The 18,577-nt window shown below is 46.0% G+C and overlaps 1 protein-coding gene across 1 annotated transcript in view; it reads right to left on the reverse strand.

Moving 5' to 3' along the window:
• Positions 1-684: 684 nt before the first annotated feature.
• Positions 685-18,577, reverse strand: part of BBOX1 (gamma-butyrobetaine hydroxylase 1) — a 133,680-nt gene continuing 115,787 nt past the window's right edge. The window contains exons 6-8 of the mRNA XM_030200694.1: positions 9,993-10,189; positions 7,849-8,015; positions 685-1,773 (exon numbers count right to left, since the gene is read on the reverse strand). Of these exons, the coding sequence (XP_030056554.1) occupies positions 1,613-1,773; positions 7,849-8,015; positions 9,993-10,189 (525 nt within the window). The 3' untranslated portion in view covers positions 685-1,612. The remainder of the gene's footprint in view (positions 1,774-7,848; positions 8,016-9,992; positions 10,190-18,577) is intronic.

An 18,577-nucleotide genomic window follows, 5' to 3' on the forward strand; every position in this document is an offset into this window, starting at 1 on the left:
CTGGGTAATGGTGAACTGGTGATATGTTTGCTGCTGTCCAGGAGAAGATGACAGAAATCGAGGAATGGAAGGAAACTTTAGTCATCAGCATGATACTGAAGAATTAAATCTTCAAACTGTTATTTTACACACTCTCGCTCCCAGCGCCATTTGATTGCAAGATTGATTTAGAAAACAAATTTCCTATAATTTTATTTATTTATATCCATTTGTACCCACTGAATAAATAACTGGCAAGGTTGTACAGCTGCACTTGAAGCTAGAATATTTTGGTGCTCTTTCTCTGATGAATAAGAAGAATAGGAAAATGTATTTTTGTATCCAATTACTTTATTTTATAAAGGAAAATATCTACAGTATTTCAGATAAGTTCTTTTTACATAAAACAATTATGGTTTTACAGAAAACTGCACAAAATAATTTAGTCCATAGACTTCTGGGAGTGTGTGGCACAAGAAGAGTATATTATGGGGTCCTTTTACTAAGCTGTGGTAAAAAGGGCCTTGTGGTAGCAGCAGGGGCCATTTTTCCCGCACGCCAGGGCCCTTTTTACCACAGTGGGTAGAAAGCCCCTAAAAAACACAAGGCTATGCAGTAAGATTATTCTTACTGTGTAGTCATGTGGGGGGGGGGGGGGGGGGGGGAGGGAAGCACTTACCACCACCCATTGAGGTGGCAGTAAGGGCTCCTGCGGTAACCCGACGGTAACCGGGCAGCGCCACTAACCACTGCACTACAAATGATGGAATTATTTTCCGTAGCGCTGGAAATAGCATGCGCTGAGGCAGAACTACTGCTAGTGGCTGCATTGGGCTGTACACGAGCAGACCCCACAGAGTCTATCAGTGGCGGTTTATTTGCATGCGGCTTCTGATCAGCCCAACTGCACTATAGACTTTCGGTTTGACAACCGCTGAAATGCAATGAATTATCCATATGACCCCTGATGTAGGTGATACGCCGAAACATGGACCATGTCGGGTCCCTTAACATTTGCATCAATAAAGTGTTTCTCCGTAACATCTCCAATGGTGGATTCGTCCTTCGATCAGCCTCTACTTTTTCCTGTTTAGTAATTCCAGGTTGCCACGTGGCAAGCCCGTTGCTGCGTGGCAACCCTTTATTAAAAGGGCCCCTATGTTTCTTAACTTCCCTTGGGACACAACAAAAGGGCCAAGATTTGCATCAGTAACTTTTATGCTAATATAGAACTTTCTAGAATTTGCAAATTTTATATTTTACCACCAAAGCTTAAACTGTCCTGAGTCTTTGGCTGTAGAAATCACAGTATCTTTTTATTAAATTTCTTCTTCTTCTCTCATTTAGAAATCATTATAAAAATCTGCCAGTGATTTAAAGAAATAATAATGCTAACAAAGACACTAGTCAAAAGCTGCTGAATAAAACAGCTGAGATAAAACATGAGCAAGTGCAAACACATTGTCATGAAAGACAAATTAATTATCCCGACAAATCAGACACCATGTAATCTTAGCTTGGATTTAAGAGCAAGAGCAGTGGGAGAATTTCTAATTGAAGAAGAAAAGTTTGTTTTGCAGAATGAAGGATTTCAACTCTTGCTGTACATCGTCAGGACTCTAAGAACATAGTTTCATTTCGGAGCCCGGAGTGACTGTGCAAGGCTTCGCATTCTGGACAGAACCACATCCCAGTCCAAATAGGAACCTTCCAGATGGCGGGACACATGCTCATCAGACTGATAGCTGCGGCGGCCATGAAGGATTCTCCAGTTGTCAAAGGTCACAATGTGGCCTGTCAACAGAAGTATAAAAAACCCCAAGAATTACAAATTCACAAAAACAAACCTGCACTGGGGTTGCAAATACAAATCTCTTTAAATGTCCTGCAATTTGAAGATTTTATTGAATGTATTTATTGGATCAAAGCCAGGACAGCACAGATCCTCTTTGATATTTTGGATATATCTCACCCCAGGAAAATTTTGAAGGGATGATGGAAAGCAGGACCAGGATGTCCTCTCACTGGCACTAAGAGGAAGAAAACCCAGTTCTCTGCAGATGGAGAGTCCTTCTATTGGGCTAGAGCAAGAAGTGAGCAAAGATGACCTTGCACAAATATTTCATGTTCCCTCTGGTCCCTCACTCATGGACCGATGATCAGAAGCCCCGTGCTGTTCCAAACAGCGCTCTAAAAATAGTGCCGGAACAGCGCGGGGCTATAATGCCCCTATGACCAATGCTAATACCTCTGATCATAGGGGTACTTCTGTGGGAGGATTGTGCTTGGGCAAATCCTCCTGCAGAAGTTGTTTGACAGGTCTGGGCTGTCAAAAGCCTGGATCTGTCAAACAGCAGAAGAGGTTTGACAGGTCCAGGATTTTCTCCTGGACCTGTCAAACCTAAGCCCGCCCCCTCCCAAACACAAGATCTGGAGGTCCAGTGGACCTCCAGGCACCCCTCAAAGCACAAAAGCCCTGGTGGTCCAGTGGGACTGCTAGCTTCTCCTTCCCACTCCCCCACATTGCACAAAAATGCCCTAGTGGTCCAGTGAAACCGCTATCTATCCACCCCCCCCCCCCCGGCAGCCTACCTCTCCGCAGTCATAGTAGTTGGAGGAGGGAGGGACTAGCACTCCTTCCCGCCTCTTTGGGTGCTTTCCCAAAATGGTAGCATCCCGCCCTGCCCGGTGCATCCTGGGATGCGGTGGACAGGGTTTAACATCCATATATGGGTTAAGCCCCGCCCTGTGCATCCCAGGATGCCCAGGCAGGGTAGGAAGCCGCCATTTTGGGAAGGCACCTGAAGAGGAGGGAGGGAGTGCTAGTCCCTCCCTCCTGCAACTACTACCACTACAGAGATGTAGGCCACCGAGGGGGGGAGGGGCAGATAGACAGCGGTCCCACCGGACCACCACGGCATTTTTGTTCGATGTGGAGGGGTGGGAGGGGAGGAAGACAAAAGTCCCACTGGACTACCAGTGATTTTGTGCTTTGAGGGTGGGGGGCCTGGAAGTCCACTGGATCTCCAGGTCTTGTGTTTTTTTTTGGGGGGGGGGGAGCAGGCTTAGGTTTGACAGGCCCGGGAGAAAATCCCACACCTGTTAAATCTCTTCAGTGGGTCTCTCTCATTCCTCCCTCACTAGCAAACCCTAATGCCAGCTCCAAGCTGGCATAAGGTTTGCAGTGGTAGCTGCGCCCTTGTTTGGCGTGCTGCCCGCTGATCATGAGGCAGCAATGCAGAAGACCCTTGTTTGCATGCTTGCTGGCAAGCGCATTATTACATGTGTTCACCGTCTCTGATCATCGGGCGGGAGAAAACGCAGGTGCTAGTATGGCGCTATTGGCCCATGTTTGCTTTTGATCATTGGCCCATCAGGGGCACTCAAACACAAAAAAAGACATAAAACCTCACAACTAGCAAAGCAAGAAAAAATGTCCGGTAGGGATGACCAATAAGATGGATGCATCTGCAAAGTTGTACGTGAAGTACTATTTCACAGTGCTGATGAACTATTTGCATTGGTTTGCATCTCAGTACCTCAATTTCTTTGACTGGCTGGCAATAGAGTTGGATCGAGGAGAGCCCTTGATGTGCTATGCTCAGATTTCAGTAAGGCCTTTGACATGGCACCACATAGGTAACTTATAAATAAGCTGAGTACCCCTGATGTGGGCACTAAAGTGACTGACTTGGTTAGAAGCTGGTTGACAGTGGGTAGTGGTAAATGGAGTTGAGCTGAGGAAAGGAATATTGTCAAAAATGTGCCACATGGATTTATGCTTGGCCTAGTTCTTTTCAATGTTTTCACAAGCAGTGGAAGGACTGTTGGGTAAGACTTTTTTGTGGTAGATGATACTAAAATCTGCAATGGGATAGAAACCTTGGAAGGTGTGGAAAACATAAGGAAGAAATCAGTGAAAGTTGATTTATAGTTTGACAACTATAATTTAAAACTAAAATATGCAGGTCGTACATATGGACTACAAGAACCCAAGGGAGAGGTTCAGTATAGGGGGTGGGACAATCTTAATGTGGCCAAACCGGTTCAAAAATGACGGCAAAATCCAGAAAGATGCTCAGGTACCTAAGGAGAGAATTAGCCAGCATGAAAAAGGAAGTGATAGTGCTTCTATATAAATGTCTGGCAAGACCTCATTTAGAATATTGTGTACAATTCTGGAGACTGCTCTTCAAAAAGATATAAACAGGATGGAGTTGGTCCAGAGAGTGGCTGCTAAAATGGTCAGTGGTCTTCATCATAAAGCATCTGGGGACAGACTTATAGCATTAAATATATGTATATCCCATAGGAGAGGCAGGTTAGGGGAGATATGATAAAGACAGTTAAATATTTCCAAGTTATAAATATATAGGAGGTGGGTCTCTTTCAAAGGAAAAGAGGCTCTGGAACAAGGAGCCTTAAGATGAGAGTGAAAGAGGGAAAAAGGAAATATTTCTCAACAGAAAGCATGGTGGATGCATGGAACAGCTGCTACTAAGAATCTGCCTAATTTTAAATGGATATAGTATCCTCTTAAAGTGATATGGTCAGCTTGCAGCTGAATATTTATCTCTGAAATCTCACATCACATGGCTTTTACTTACCAAGCTCAGTCCTTACTCTACATTTTTAACAGATTGCTTAATGATAAGTAAATAAAGCCTCCCTTCTAGGAATGGAATTGTGAGACTGAAAGATAATGAGAATGGCTATGAGGAGAGTGATGAAGATAAAGCGAACGTGCTAAACAATTATTTCTCTTCGGTGTTCACAGAGGAAAATCCTGGAGAAGGACCTAGGTTGGCTGCCAAGGGAACGTCTGGGAATGGAGTGGATACTGCGCCGTTTACGGAAGAAAGAGTTTATAAACAGCTGGAGAATCTGAAGGTGAACAAAGCTATGGGGCCAGATGGGATACATTCCAGGATACTGAAGGAGCTCAGAGAGGTCCTGGCGGGACCTCTTAAAGATTTATTTAATAGATCTTTAGAGACGGGAGAGATTCCGTGAGATTGGAGATGAGCGGATATGGTCCCTCTTCACAAAAGTGGAGACAGGGAAGAAGTGGGAAACTACAGACCAGTAAGTCTCACATTGGTGGTAGGAAAAATAATGGAGTCGCTGCTGAAAGAAAGGATAGTTAACTTTCTAGAAACCGACGGGTTACAAGACCCGAAGCAACATGGCTTTACCAAAGGAAAATCCTGCCAAACGAATCTTTTTGACTTTTTGGACTGGGTGACCAAAAAACTGGATGAGGGACGTGCGCTAGATGTAATCTACTTGGACTTCAGCAAAGTCTTTGATACGGTTCCCCACAGAAGACTTGTGAATAAGCTGAAAGGGTTGAACTTAGGACCAAAAATGGTGAACTGGATAAGAAACTGGTTGACCGACAGGTGACAGAGGGTGGTGGTAAATGGAATCCGCTCGGAGGAAAGGAAGGTGAGCAGTGGAGTTCCTCAGGGGTCGGTGCTGGGGCCTATTCTGTTTAATATATTTGTGGGAGATATTGCTGAAGGGTTGGAAGGAAAGGTGTGCCTTTTTGCGGATGACACGAAAATAGCCAATAGAGTGGATACCCTGGAGGGAGTAGAAACGATGAGATGGGATCTCCGAACATTAGAAAAATGGTCGAGGGTCTGGAAGTTAAAATTTAATGCCAAGAAGTGTAGAGTGATGCACTTGGGGTGCGGAAACCCAAAAGAGATATACCGGATAGGAGGGGAGAGATTAGTAAGCTCGACTCAGGAGAGAGACCTTGGGGTGTTGGTGTCGGAGGATCTGAAGAAACAATGCGACAAGGCGACAGCCATGGCCAGAAGGATGCTAAGATGCGTAGAGAGGGGCATAACCAGCAGAAGAAAGAAGGTGTTGATGCCCCTCTACAAGTCGTTGGTGAGGCCCCACTTGGAGTATTGTATTCAGTTTTGGAGGCCATAACTGACTATAGATGTAAAAAGACAGGAAGCGGTGCAAAGAAAAGCTACAAAAATGGTATGGGATTTGCATTGCAAACCGTACGAGGAGAGACTTGCTGACCTGAACATGTACACCTTGGAGGAAAGGAGAAACAAGGGTGATATGATACAGACGTTCAAATATTTGAAAGGAATTAATCTGCAAACTAACCTTTTCCAGAGACGGGAAAGCGGTAGAACTAGAGGACATGAATTGAGGTTGAAGGGGGGCAGACTCAGGACTAATGTCAGGAAGTATTTTTTCACAGAGAGGGTGGTGGATATGTGGAATGCCCTCCCGCTGGAGGTGGTGGAGATGAAAATGGTAATGGAATTCAAACATGCTTGGGATAAATAGAAAGGAATCCTGTTTAGAAGGAATAGTTCCGTGGAATCTTAGCAGAGATTGGATGGCGATGCTGGTAATTGGAAACAAAACGGGAGCTGGGCAGACTTCCACGGTCTACACCCTGATCGTGACTGAATAGATAGGGATGAGCTGGAGTGTAAATTTTAAGGGGCTTATATGTTAGCTTCAGAACTTAGTATAAGAACAGTACTGGGCAGACTTCTACAGTCTGTGCCCTGAGAAAGGCAAGGACAAATCAAACTTGGGTATACAAATAAAGTATCACATACCATGTAAAATGAGTTTATCTTGTTGGGCAGACTGGATGGACCATACTGGTCTTTATCTGCCGTCATTTACTATGTTCTAAACCCCTCCGTTGCCACAGTTCACAGAACATGAACAGGCAATAATTCCTTTATCTCCCCAGCCATTTACCTAAGATTAATGTTGCAGTTAATATTTCATTCAGTATTTTGAAATCATTTTGGTCCACATTTACTAAAGTGCACACTCGTGTGTTTAACAAGTGTTATTAGTAAGTAGTTCTCATTGTATCAACCAGGACTTGCAGTAAATAATGCATGTTAATATGTACTAGTGCACATCCATGAACTATATCCCTTACCATTTGGTTGGTTGATCAGGCAATTCACTGAAAGGGATGAGTGAGAAATGGAACAGTGCTAAAGATGATATAGACAGTGACCTGTGACCTTAGAAGACAACCTTTGGCTGGATGCTCTGTCATTTGAAATAGCAGATGTAGTTCAAGATTGATAATGGGATACACATCACAGATTTTAGCCCTCAGATCCTTAAATGCCTTCCCCAACATTCAGTGGCATAGCTACAAGTGGACCTGGGTGGGCACAGGCCCACCCATGCTTGGTTCAGGCCCACCCATCTGCAGTGCCACACTGCTCTCTTCCCCCCTCTCCTCTGCAGCGTCCCGGCATCTGCGCTCCAGTCTCTGAACCCCTTCCCTCCTCAGTGTTGGTACAGCCGTCCTTGGCACCTACAGCAATTCATTCTCGCTGCTTGCACCAGCCCCACAGGCTTCCATCTGCCATGTTCCACCAGACAGGAAGCAGGCAATGAAGTCAGTGAAGGCAGGATGTGGCAGATGAAAGCCTGTGGGGCCAGCACAAGCAGCGAGAATGAATTACTGCAGGCATAGAGGACGCCTCTACCAACACCAGGGAGGGATGGAGTTCAGAGACAGGAGCGCAGATGTCAGGATGCTGCGGAGGAGAGGGAGAAGATGTGGGGTAGGTGGAAAAAACCCTCTATGTTCTTAAAAAATATCTCCGGGAAGATATTTGTGGTGTGGTTGGGGGGGGGGGGGGGGGGGGGAGAGGAGGCATGTGCGCATAAAAGGGCCTATCCAATTTACCTCCTGGCCCATCCAAAATACCGAGTCTGGCTATGCCTTTGCCAACATTTTTGTTTGCTCTATAAGGCAATGTGGAACAGGACTTGCTTTCAGCGTAGTCCTGTGCAGGACCACGATCTCTCAGGGATGCAAATGCTAATAACCAGAAGAAATTCACTGACCTGGTTTCATCCGATAGCAAAACACATTTGTGGGTTCATTCATAAGGCTAACCAACTTCTTCAAGGCAGCATAAAATGGCTGTACTTGCTTAATGGGAGTATCAAACACAGAGTCCCTGGTTGCATTGTTAAAATTGATACGGAGAACTTGTCCATTGTCATCCAACCTGTAAGAAAGAAGGTAAAAGTTACTTTCCTTACTCCTCATGGTAGCAAATGATATGCTGTCTCCTGGATCTTGACCTGAAGAAGAAGGCCATGCTTTCGCAAGCTTGTCAAAAAATGTATTGTTAGTCCAATTAAAAAAAGGTATCACCTTAGTTTCCATTCTTCTGTTTTGTTTTATTTCTACTTATGACCTCAAAGTGGACTATTATGGTAACCACACTGAACTTCCAAGTTACCCTGCTCCAGGAGGGAGATTTTAAGCCAGTTCTGGATTTTTGCCAATCTATCCTGATGCATTATGGGATCTGCAGCACTGATTTCATTAAGTAAATAGGGAGGGACTATGAATATCACATTGCTTTGGGATGTAAGTTTTAAAACCAGGACTGGCCAAACAAAAAGTCTCATTCCTGGAACTGGGTAACCTGGCAGCACTGGACTAAGCCAACCTTGGTGTTAACACACTTCATGCTGGGAGATATGTTATGTTCTTAAGAAAATCAGAACTACAAGTCCATGCATGCAGTGGGGTTAACACCAGGCCTGGACTAGTCTGTCCCTTATGACATGAATTGTTAGAAACCTGGCTTCATCAACCAAAAAGGAAGAAAGAAAACTATGATCTTGCCACTAGGTGGCAGCACAGACCTTTTAAACCTTCTGCCCCTGGTGGTAACTGGGAGTTAAAAAGTGTTCTCTTGTTTTCAGTCCTTTGCATTCAGCTGTTCACTGTTCCCCACAGGGCTCTTGTTCACCGCCAGTAAGTTCTGAGGATGAACTCAGTCACAAAAGTCCAGCTGACATCAAAGCGACAGAGGAATAATGTCTTTCAGCAAGCCATAATGTTCTTGGAAACTTGGTTGTAATTTTTTCCAGTTAAAAGAACAGAAAACTCAATTATTTGTGAACAAACTGAAAAAAAAAAACCTCACACATGTGAGAAGAATCATTTTTTAGAATGAACAGACCATAGCAGGGGGAAAACTTTGAGAAGAGCTGCAGGTTCCACTACTGGCCTCTAATAGTGTCAAGGAAACCTGTGATAATTTGCTCTCACTGCCAAATTTCATGGTAGAATTTACAGACCTACCATTCATGTTCTTTATATTTTTCTAATCATAATGCGACACCTCTGTCCACACAAGATCCCAATTTGCTTTGCAGTTATAGCCCACCCTCAACCACGTCTAGGGCAGGGGCGCAGCCAGACTTCAGCGGGAGAGGGGTCCAGAGCCCGAGGTGAGGGGGCACATTTTAGCCCCCCCCGGCGCTGCCGACCCCCCCCCGCCGCCATTGCTGACCCCCCCCACTGCCGCCAGCACCACTACGAACTTTGACCCCCTCTGCCGACGACCCTCTCGACCCCCGCCATCCCCGCCTACCTTTGCTGGCGGGGGAACCCCAAACCCCGCCAGCCAAAGTCTTCTTCCTTCATTTGGTTTCCGAGTCTGACGTCCTACAGGACGTCAGACTTGGAAACCAAACAAAGGAAGAAGACTTCGGCTGGCAGGGGTTGGGGTCCCCTGCCAGCAAAGGTAGCAGATGGCGATGGCAGGTTGACATCAGGAGGGGGGGGGGGGGGGTTGAGAGGGTCGTCGGCAGGGGGGTCCAGGGCCAAATCTTTGGGGCCCAGGCCCCCATGGCCCCATAGTAGCTACGCCACTGGTCTAGAGTGGATGACCCGGAGGACTATTTATACATCAAAATTCATGAGTTTCTGGAAGACAAGAGGACCAGAGCTATAATTAATAATTACTCTATTATAGTTTGTTAAACAGACCAGAGGACAGAAGGATCCTGTGATCTGCCTGGGGGTCACACGGTCTGCCAACAGAAAAGTCAGGATTAGACCTTGCATAACCCAGAGATCTCCTTAATCACAGAATTTATTTCTTTATTTGGATTTGATCACACATTTTTCACTAGTAGCTCACTGTGTCCTGGGTGGGTATAACATGAAGCGAGCAGGTACTTACTCGATAATACTGTGTTTGGACTGGAGGGCAAAATCACAATAATCAACTCCAGTGTCTGTAAAATCAACTAGAACAGAAGACAGTATGTGAAATGCTTCAGGATCGTGCTCTTTCAGCTGGTTGCACACATGAAAGCCATCCACAACTTCACTTTCACCTCCAACTTCTGCTTGCTTTAAACAGTGGAGAAACTGAACCTACAAGAAGGGAATGAAAATGCAAATTGCACATTAGTCCCACGCAAAAGACCCTTTCCCACACAGACATTTTTCCATAGTGATCCACTCAGAGACCCTTTCCCAGAATGATCCCACTCAGAGACCCTTTCCCAGAATGACCCCATGCAGAGACATTTTCCCACAGTGATCCCACTCAGAGACCCCTTCCCAGAATGACCCCACTCAGAGACCCTTTTCCAGAACGACCCCATGCAGAGACATTTTCCCACAGTGATCCCACTCAGAGACCCTTTCCTAGAATGACCCCATGCAGAGCAATTTTCCCACAGTGATCCCACTCATGGACCTTTTCCCCACAGGAACCCTTTCCCAAAGTAATCCCCTACAGAGACCCTTTCCCACAGTGACCCCACACAGGGGCCCTTTCCCTTAGTAATCCCAAAAAGTGGACCTCTTTTATCACTCTTTACAAACAGAACGTGCTTTAATTAAAGCAAATTCGTAGAACAAGAGAACCTACTGGTTGCAGTTTAAATAAACATTTCTGTGATACCTAAATCTGGTTTAGTCATGTGACAAATCAAGAATAGCATGTTTTGAAAAATTTAAACCAGTTGCTACTAGTGACATACCAAGTTTAAGTCAGATGGACTATTCTGAAGAAAAAAACCCTCCTCATTCGGTAAAGTCTACAATGCAGCACCCTGCAAATATGCTACCTCTTGTGTTGCTGGCCCTCTCACTGCCGTTTTGCACCAGTGCTGATGTATGAAAAGTGATCCAGCGTGCATCAAGTGTGTGTGTGTGTGTGAGGGGGGGGGGGGGGGAGAGGGAGGGGGAATTGATAGGTTTTGATGCTATATATCCCTGGGTAATCGATCCATTCTAGGACTGTGGCCTTTGTTGATATTACATTATTCTGGATGGACAAGTTCTTTTACTGAATCCTTCACAGTAGGATATAGGTCAGGCTGGCTTAGTCAGTAGAGATGCTACGTTACCCAGTTCTCTAGGCTGCAGATTTTGGGACAGTCCTGGTTTTGAACTTGCATCCCAACGTAGTGTGGTATTTGTAGTGCTTGATCCTGCTCATTGAAATTGGTGCTGCAAGTCCCATAAAGCACCAGGATAGGGTGGTCAGAAATCCAGGACTGTCCCAAAATCTCCAGCCTGGAACTGGGCAACTTGGCATCTCGACATCTCTGAATCAATAACCTCCTGACTTTTCTTCTTGAAAAAAAACAAACCCTTCAGTAGGGGAATAGGGGGATTGTTATTGCTGAAGAGATGTGTAACTGTTTGGATTTGAATGTACTGAACTTTGTTATCAATAAAAGTTTATAAAAAAAAAAAAAAAGAAAAAAACCCCAAAATAAAACAACCAAATGTATAATACACCTGGGTTCTTCAAGGGTAGTGAACAAGACCAGACAAATCTGTCCCTGTGATAAACCAAAAACATTCATGATATAATAGCAAGATTAATCAAATGGGCCAGAAAAATCCCTTTCCCCCCTTTTCTGTAAAAACGAACTAAAGGCAGAACTAAACAGGATGAGTCAAAGAGGATAAATGCAACATCAACCCAGCCTTGTTTCCTGATAATCAGAACAGTAGCAATGGACAGCACAATATTTATGTATTTACTTGGGCCAATGTTCAGAACAATTTAATAGGGCAGCAGAGGCTGCTGCCCGGTTAAATCACAGAAATCAGTCTAGAAGCAGATATTCAGGTGCAGTTAAGGGAAAGGGGAAGGGATTTGATATACTATCTTTCTGTGGATACAATGTGGTTTACAATTAAAGTACATAAGTATTGCCATACTGGGAAAGACCAAAGGTCCATCAAGCCCAGCATCCTGTTTCCAACAGTGGCCAATTCAGGTCACAAATACCTGGCAAGATCCCAAAAATGGTCAAAACATTTTATACTGCTTATCCCAGAAGTAGTGGATTTTCCCGAAGTCCATTGAATAACGGTCTATGGACTTTTCCTTTAGGAAGCCGTCCAAACCTTTTTTAAACTCCGCTAAGCTAACTGCCTTTACCACATTCTCTGGCAACGAATTCCAGAGTTTAATTACAGGTTGAGTGAAGTGATTTTGGTCATTTTTACGACTGTTACACTGTTAACAAAATTGTAAGTTTTCTGCTAAACTGTACCTGCTGTATACCGCCTTGGGTGAATCTCTTCATAAAAGCGGTTAATAAATCCCAATAATTAAAAATAAATTAATAATACTTACATATTATATACAGGTACTCATTTTGTACATGGCACAGTAGAGGGTTAGGGCTCTCTTTTATCAAGCTGCGCGACAATGCTGACGGAGCCCTTTCAAAGTGAATGCATTGCCACACTTGGGACTTCTAGCATGGCTTCATAAAAGAGGCTCTGAGGGTTTTTTTTATAAAGCATGGGTAAGCCCCAAATCAGGACTACTGCTGGCCCAACTTGGCCGCTGGCGGTAGTTCAGCCCCCAGCACGTGCCGCTTGTGCGCCAGTAACCTGGTGGTAATTGGGCATCACCGCGCACTGTCCGGTTACCAGCGGGTTACTGAGGGAGCCCTTATTACCACCTCAATGGGTGGTGGTAAGGGCTCCTCGCCGTATGGCCACACGGTAAGAGTTCTCTTACTGCATAGCCATGTTTGTCTGGGGGATTTTTACCCGCTGCAGTAAAAAGGGTCCTGACGCGAGGGAAAAATGGCTCCTGCCGCTAGTGCAAGGCCCCTTTTCCCGCAGCTTGGTAAAAGGACCTCAGAGTGACTTGCCCAGAGTCACAAGGAGCTGAAGTGGGAACTGAACCCAGTTCTCAGGCTACTGTATTACTATGTATGTAGATGAAGGAATCTGCCTAGAACATTGGTGATAGTGCAGAATAGAAATATTTTAATAAAATAAAAATAAATAATATAAATTAGGCTTCTCCTCCACGCCTGGGCCACAGAATATCTGCTCTGACCACTACAGCACTCTCAGGCAGATGATCAAAAGCAAATGCCGGCGCTAGAGGCTGTTAGCGCCATACTAGCGCCGGCGTTTGCTACCGCCCCATGATCAGAGCCCTCGAGCGCGTGAAACAACACGCTCGAGGGCTCTTAGCGCAAGTAGCATACAAATGCATGCTAAACAGGGCTCTTAGCACAAGTAGCTTGCAAATACATGCTAATCAGCGCTTAACGCATTCATCCCCAATGATCAGCGACCAACGTGCCAAAGATTGGGTCACTGGCTGCGACAAACCCTACACCAGCTCTGAGCTGGCATTAGGGTTTGCAGATCATTGGGGAGGAATTTTGAGCCCTGTCCATCCACCGCCCGCCCTCCCTCTCTGCCCGCCCCCCTACCTTGGTTGGAGGAGGGACGCAGCCTGCCTCCCTCCTCTTCCTTCGACGCCGCAAATGGCGGTGTCCAGCCCTGCCCAGTGCATCCTGGGATGCACTGGGCAGGGCTACACACATAGGCGGTCGGTGGCCCAACTGTTTGGGGAGGCTAAAGGGGGCGGGGTTAGGGGGTGGGGTCAGGGGTGAAGCTTAAATCCATAATTGTCTGATAACACACAGAAAATAAAAGTCACAATTAATACCTTTTATTAAATTTAGATATTAGATATGTATCATATGCCAAAGAATAAAGTGGTTGCTCAAAGCATATGCTAACCACAATCGCTCAACTGCAAAACACTATGCACAACTTTGTGCAAAAACACACTCAGAACCTTACTGTACCATAAATATTACACTGGGCAGAACCTAATACACCAATATACCACCCATACGGAAAATGCAGACTGTCAACAATATGAAACAAGGGATCATAATATCACAATTCTCATGTAGAGCCACAAAACATCCTAATTCATGTTTGATGTGGGCTAAAATGTCATAAATAAGTAAATAAATATAAACATTTAATGTTGAGCACCTGATTCTTAAAGTGGACATATTCCAAACACTATAATGAAAATAAAATGATTTTTTTTCTACCTTTGTTGTCTGGTGACTATTTTTCTGATCATGCTGGCCCAGTATCCGATTCTGCTGCTATCTGTCCTCTTAACTCCGTTTCCAGGGCTTCCTTTCTATTTATTTCTTTTACTTTCCGCCTTTCTTCTTCATTTCTGGTCCTCAGCTTCTGCCTATTTTCTTCATCCATGTGCAGTTTTTCTCCTCTCTTCCTTTTCCCTCATCTCATCTCCTTCCTCACTCTTCCCTCCCCTCCATCCATGTCCAGCATTTCATCTCTCTTCTCTTCCCTCCTCTCCCCTGCCCTCCATCCACCCATGTCCAGCAGTGACCCTCCTCTCCCCTGCATGCACCCATGCCTAGTGACCCTCCTTTCCCCTGCCCTCCATCCACCCACCCATACCCAGCGACCATTCTCTCCCCTCCATTCACAAATGCCCAGCGACTCCCTTCTCTCTCCTGCCACCCCCTCCCGAGTTGTTCACGAATTCTCCCTCCCCCCCTTCCCTCCGGAGCTGGTCCCTCACATCAACCTGACTCTTCGAATTCTTCGGGGCCCGCTGCCAGGCTGACTCTCCCCTGCTGGCGCTGCTGGTTCGCGCTTCAAAATGGCCGCCAAAGTCTCGCGAGGCCGCCTCTGTAAGTCTCGGCGGCCATTTTTAAAGCACGAATCGGCAGCGCCAGCGGGGGAGTCAGCCTGGCAGTGGGCCCCGAAGAATTCGTAGAATCAGGTTGATGTGAGGGACCGGGACCGGATCCAGATGGAAAGGGGGAGGGAGGAGAGCCGGCTCCCAGAACACACTGCGGAAGCTCAGCTGAGGGCGGGAAGGATTAGAGCTGCTTGGCTGCAGCAGTGCCAGGCACCCCCGCTGCGTTTGGGAGACAGGGGGGAGGAAGGTTACGGTTGGGCTGGGGAGGCTTAGCCTCCCCAAGCCTCTTATACGGGGCGCCTATGGCTACACACCATATAAGGGCGGGCAGAGAGGGAGGGTGGGCGGGCGGCAGATGCTGGGGGTTGGGTTGGGGAGGGGGGACCGGTGGTCCAGCGGACCTCCAGCCCCTCGGCGCCCACTGGACCACCAGGGACCATTTACTGGGGGGTTGGGGGGGCTGGAGACCCACCGGATCTCCAGCCCTCCCTGAACCTGGGGGGGCGGGGATTGTCAGGGGGACCAGAGGTCTGTCGGACCTCCAGCCCCTGTTGCTCGGGGCAGGGGTAGTCAGGGCCTGGTGGTCCCATGAACCTCCAGCCCCTGTGTTTGACAGGTTTGGGCTTTTGACAGCCCAGACCTGTCAAACAAGTGCGGGAGGATTGTGCTGAGCGCATGCTCAGGCACAATTCTCCCGCACTTCTACCCCATAATCAGAGATAATTGCGCTGCTCAAATTTGCATGCACTATCTCTGATCATAGGTCTAATAGCACCCCGTGCTGTTCCAGCGCTATTTTAGAGTGCTGTTTGGAACAGCGCGGGCCTTTTTTTCATCTGCCTGTCTCTGATTAGTGCTGGTGGTGGTGGGGGGGGGGGGGGGGGGGAGGGTCTGAGGACAGAATCAGGGCAGACCAGGAAGTGATCTGACCACCACCAATCAGTTCTGGTGATTAGAAAGATAACCAGGCTTGTTGGACCACAAAACGGAAATCCTAACTATGGCTGGTTAGTTATGCAGGTGCGACACTGAATGTCGGCTGTAGCCGCATGACATCAGATACTCAGCTATGGAGTGCCGATGCCCGAACTGGGCCCTATGTTGACTATCTCGGCTTAATACTGCCCATAGCAGGCAGCATTTTCAAAAACAGCCTGATTATTTGCTTTGTTTAAAAGATTGAGAACTCAATATTCTTTTTGTCTGTGATTGACCCAAGGAATAGGAAAAGGACTGGAGTAAGCAACATCTGCTTCACATTAATGAAATAGCTCCCATGCCCACTACACATTAACTGTTAATAACCAAATTAATTTAACAAGTAACTCATTAACAGATGGCATGGATATTCAAAAAAAACAGCCTTTTTGCTAACGTTTAGCAGGAAACAAAGGGGCCTTTTACAAAGTGCTGGTAAGCTCAATGCAGGCTTACCACCAGTGAGTATTTTCTAGTAAAAAAGGTGTCGGTACTCAAATGTCAGGCCACTCTTTAGGGGTGGGGTGATCACTGAAGGACCCACCCCACAATAACCGGGCCCCTTGCAACCAGTCACAGAATCTATGGCAAGGCAGAATTTGTGTGTAGAGCCTGACCTTTTTCATTAAAACTTGGGGACCATGGGCCAATTTTAGCAGACAATGGAAAAGGTGCTGGTACTCAGTACCCCCAAATACCCCCTCAAAAAAAGCCCTGCTTACTACACATTATCCCAGAACTACCACTGGCCCAATGCGCCCGCCAGTGGTAGTTCTGGCTCCAGCATGCATCATTTCTGGTACACCGGAAAAAATGTTTTTTTATACAGCATGGCACTAACCCAGCGGTAATCGGGCACCACTGTGCACTGCCTGGTTACCGCTGGGTTATCACAGTAGCCCTTACCGTCACCTCAACTTTTTTTTTTGGGAGGGGGGTGGATTTTACACACTGTGGTAAAAAGGGCCCTGGCACATGGGAAAAATGGCCCCTACCACTATCGCATATCCCTGTCACGAAATGCCTATCCACCCACCTGGGGTTACCCCGCAGCCACTTAGAGGGTCTATCCCCAGCACAGCTCAGGTCCACCTGCACCTGCCACTTGTGCTCTACACTACTACTACTACTATTTAACATTTCTAGAGCGCTCCAAAGTGTACGCAGCGCTGTACAAACACAGAAGAAAGGTCACAACTGCCTCTGGGCGAGTCTCCCACTCTCAACTTATCCCCAGTGATTTCTAGGTCACTGGGGCCACACTCCCAGTGGCCTCACAGTTCCCAGAAAGCACTCACAGATCCAACACACAAACCACCAGGATTCTTTATCAGCCCAGACAGGCAGAACGAGCAAACAAATGTGTTTATTCTCACACTGAAACAATGAACAAAAAATGTGCAATTAGCAAACAATAACAGGTAACTGAAATAAGGATCAATTATAACACTAACTAAACATCTGTATACTGTCTAAACACTACCTGGGAAGGTCAGGACATAGAACTGTTCACAGATCCTCAGCAAAAAGATCTGTCTCTCTTTCTTCCCAGCAAAATACTTAAGCAACAGCCAGCACTAATGGGTAATTTTTCAAACTCCAGGCCAATCAGAGCCCAGAACAGTCAAGTTTCAGATAAAAACTGGTTACATCACTACAGACACTTCCTATGATCTATGTGCCAACTAAAAGAAAGAGAAGTCAGTCCTCTGTAACAGCTTTAAGCATAAACATGCACCATCTGCTGGCCAAATAGGAGAAATACACTTCAAAACATAATTGATGCAGGAAAATATCCAATTAATTTTACAGTCTTAAAACACACAATTTCTTCACAGGCTCTTTTTCCCGCAGCTTAGTAGAAGGACCCCAAAGTAACACAAACATCTGAAGACCCTGTGGTCGATACTGAAAGCAATTTGATAGGGTAAGAGAGGATAGGGGTATCTGCTGATATTCACTGACACTAAACCGGTTTGTGAATATAAAATCTAACCACTAAAGCTATAGCTGGGGATTTTCTGGGCAGTCCAGGGACACCTAAGTTAACCAGAAAAATCAGACTACACAAAATTCAGTCCCATCATTGGTTTTATTTAGGCAGTTAAGTGCTGAATATCACACTGAACCTGATAAGGGATAGCTGGCCCCTCATGCCCGCATTGAATATCCAGGCAATACTACTAAAAAAAACACTGACCACCTCTGGCAGAATACTTCCTGCTTTAGTTTTATCATTTTTCTTCCCCCTTTGCTGTGTTCTTTGTGGCAGTAACTGTATGAAGAGGGAAAGGTTTCTGGGGAGAATTATGCCTACCATGCCGTTGGTGCTTCATTTCTGAAGTGGGCCCATTGAAGAAACATGTCTTTGGTTCCAGTGAGCTACTGGAGTGGTGGTTTTACGAAAGCCAAGGGTCCAGGTTGGTGACCTGGTGAAAACTCTGAGCTAGTTATTGGGGATGGCTGCAGCCCAAGGAAACCCACAGGGCACACAGCCAGCCAGTCATGAATATGTATGAGATAGATCTGAGTGCACAGCCTCTTTAGTGTATAAATCTATTTCATGAATATTCATGTGGATATCCTGAAAACCTGACCGGTTATGAGTGTCCTGAGGACTGGGTTGAGAATCCCTGGATTACCTGAATGTTTTCAAGCACTGGGGCAGTTTCATTCACAGAGGAATTCAGGTGAGATTAGCTATATTACCTGATTCATTCAAGTTGTTGTGAGGAGGTTACTTTACCAGTTTACCTTTCAGCCATTGCATTTTGGAATTAGTAGTACTGATCTTCTTAAAAACTAGC

This window comes from Microcaecilia unicolor, chromosome 4 (genome assembly GCF_901765095.1).
Source record: "Microcaecilia unicolor chromosome 4, aMicUni1.1, whole genome shotgun sequence".
In the NCBI taxonomy this organism is placed as follows: Eukaryota; Metazoa; Chordata; class Amphibia; order Gymnophiona; family Siphonopidae; genus Microcaecilia; species Microcaecilia unicolor.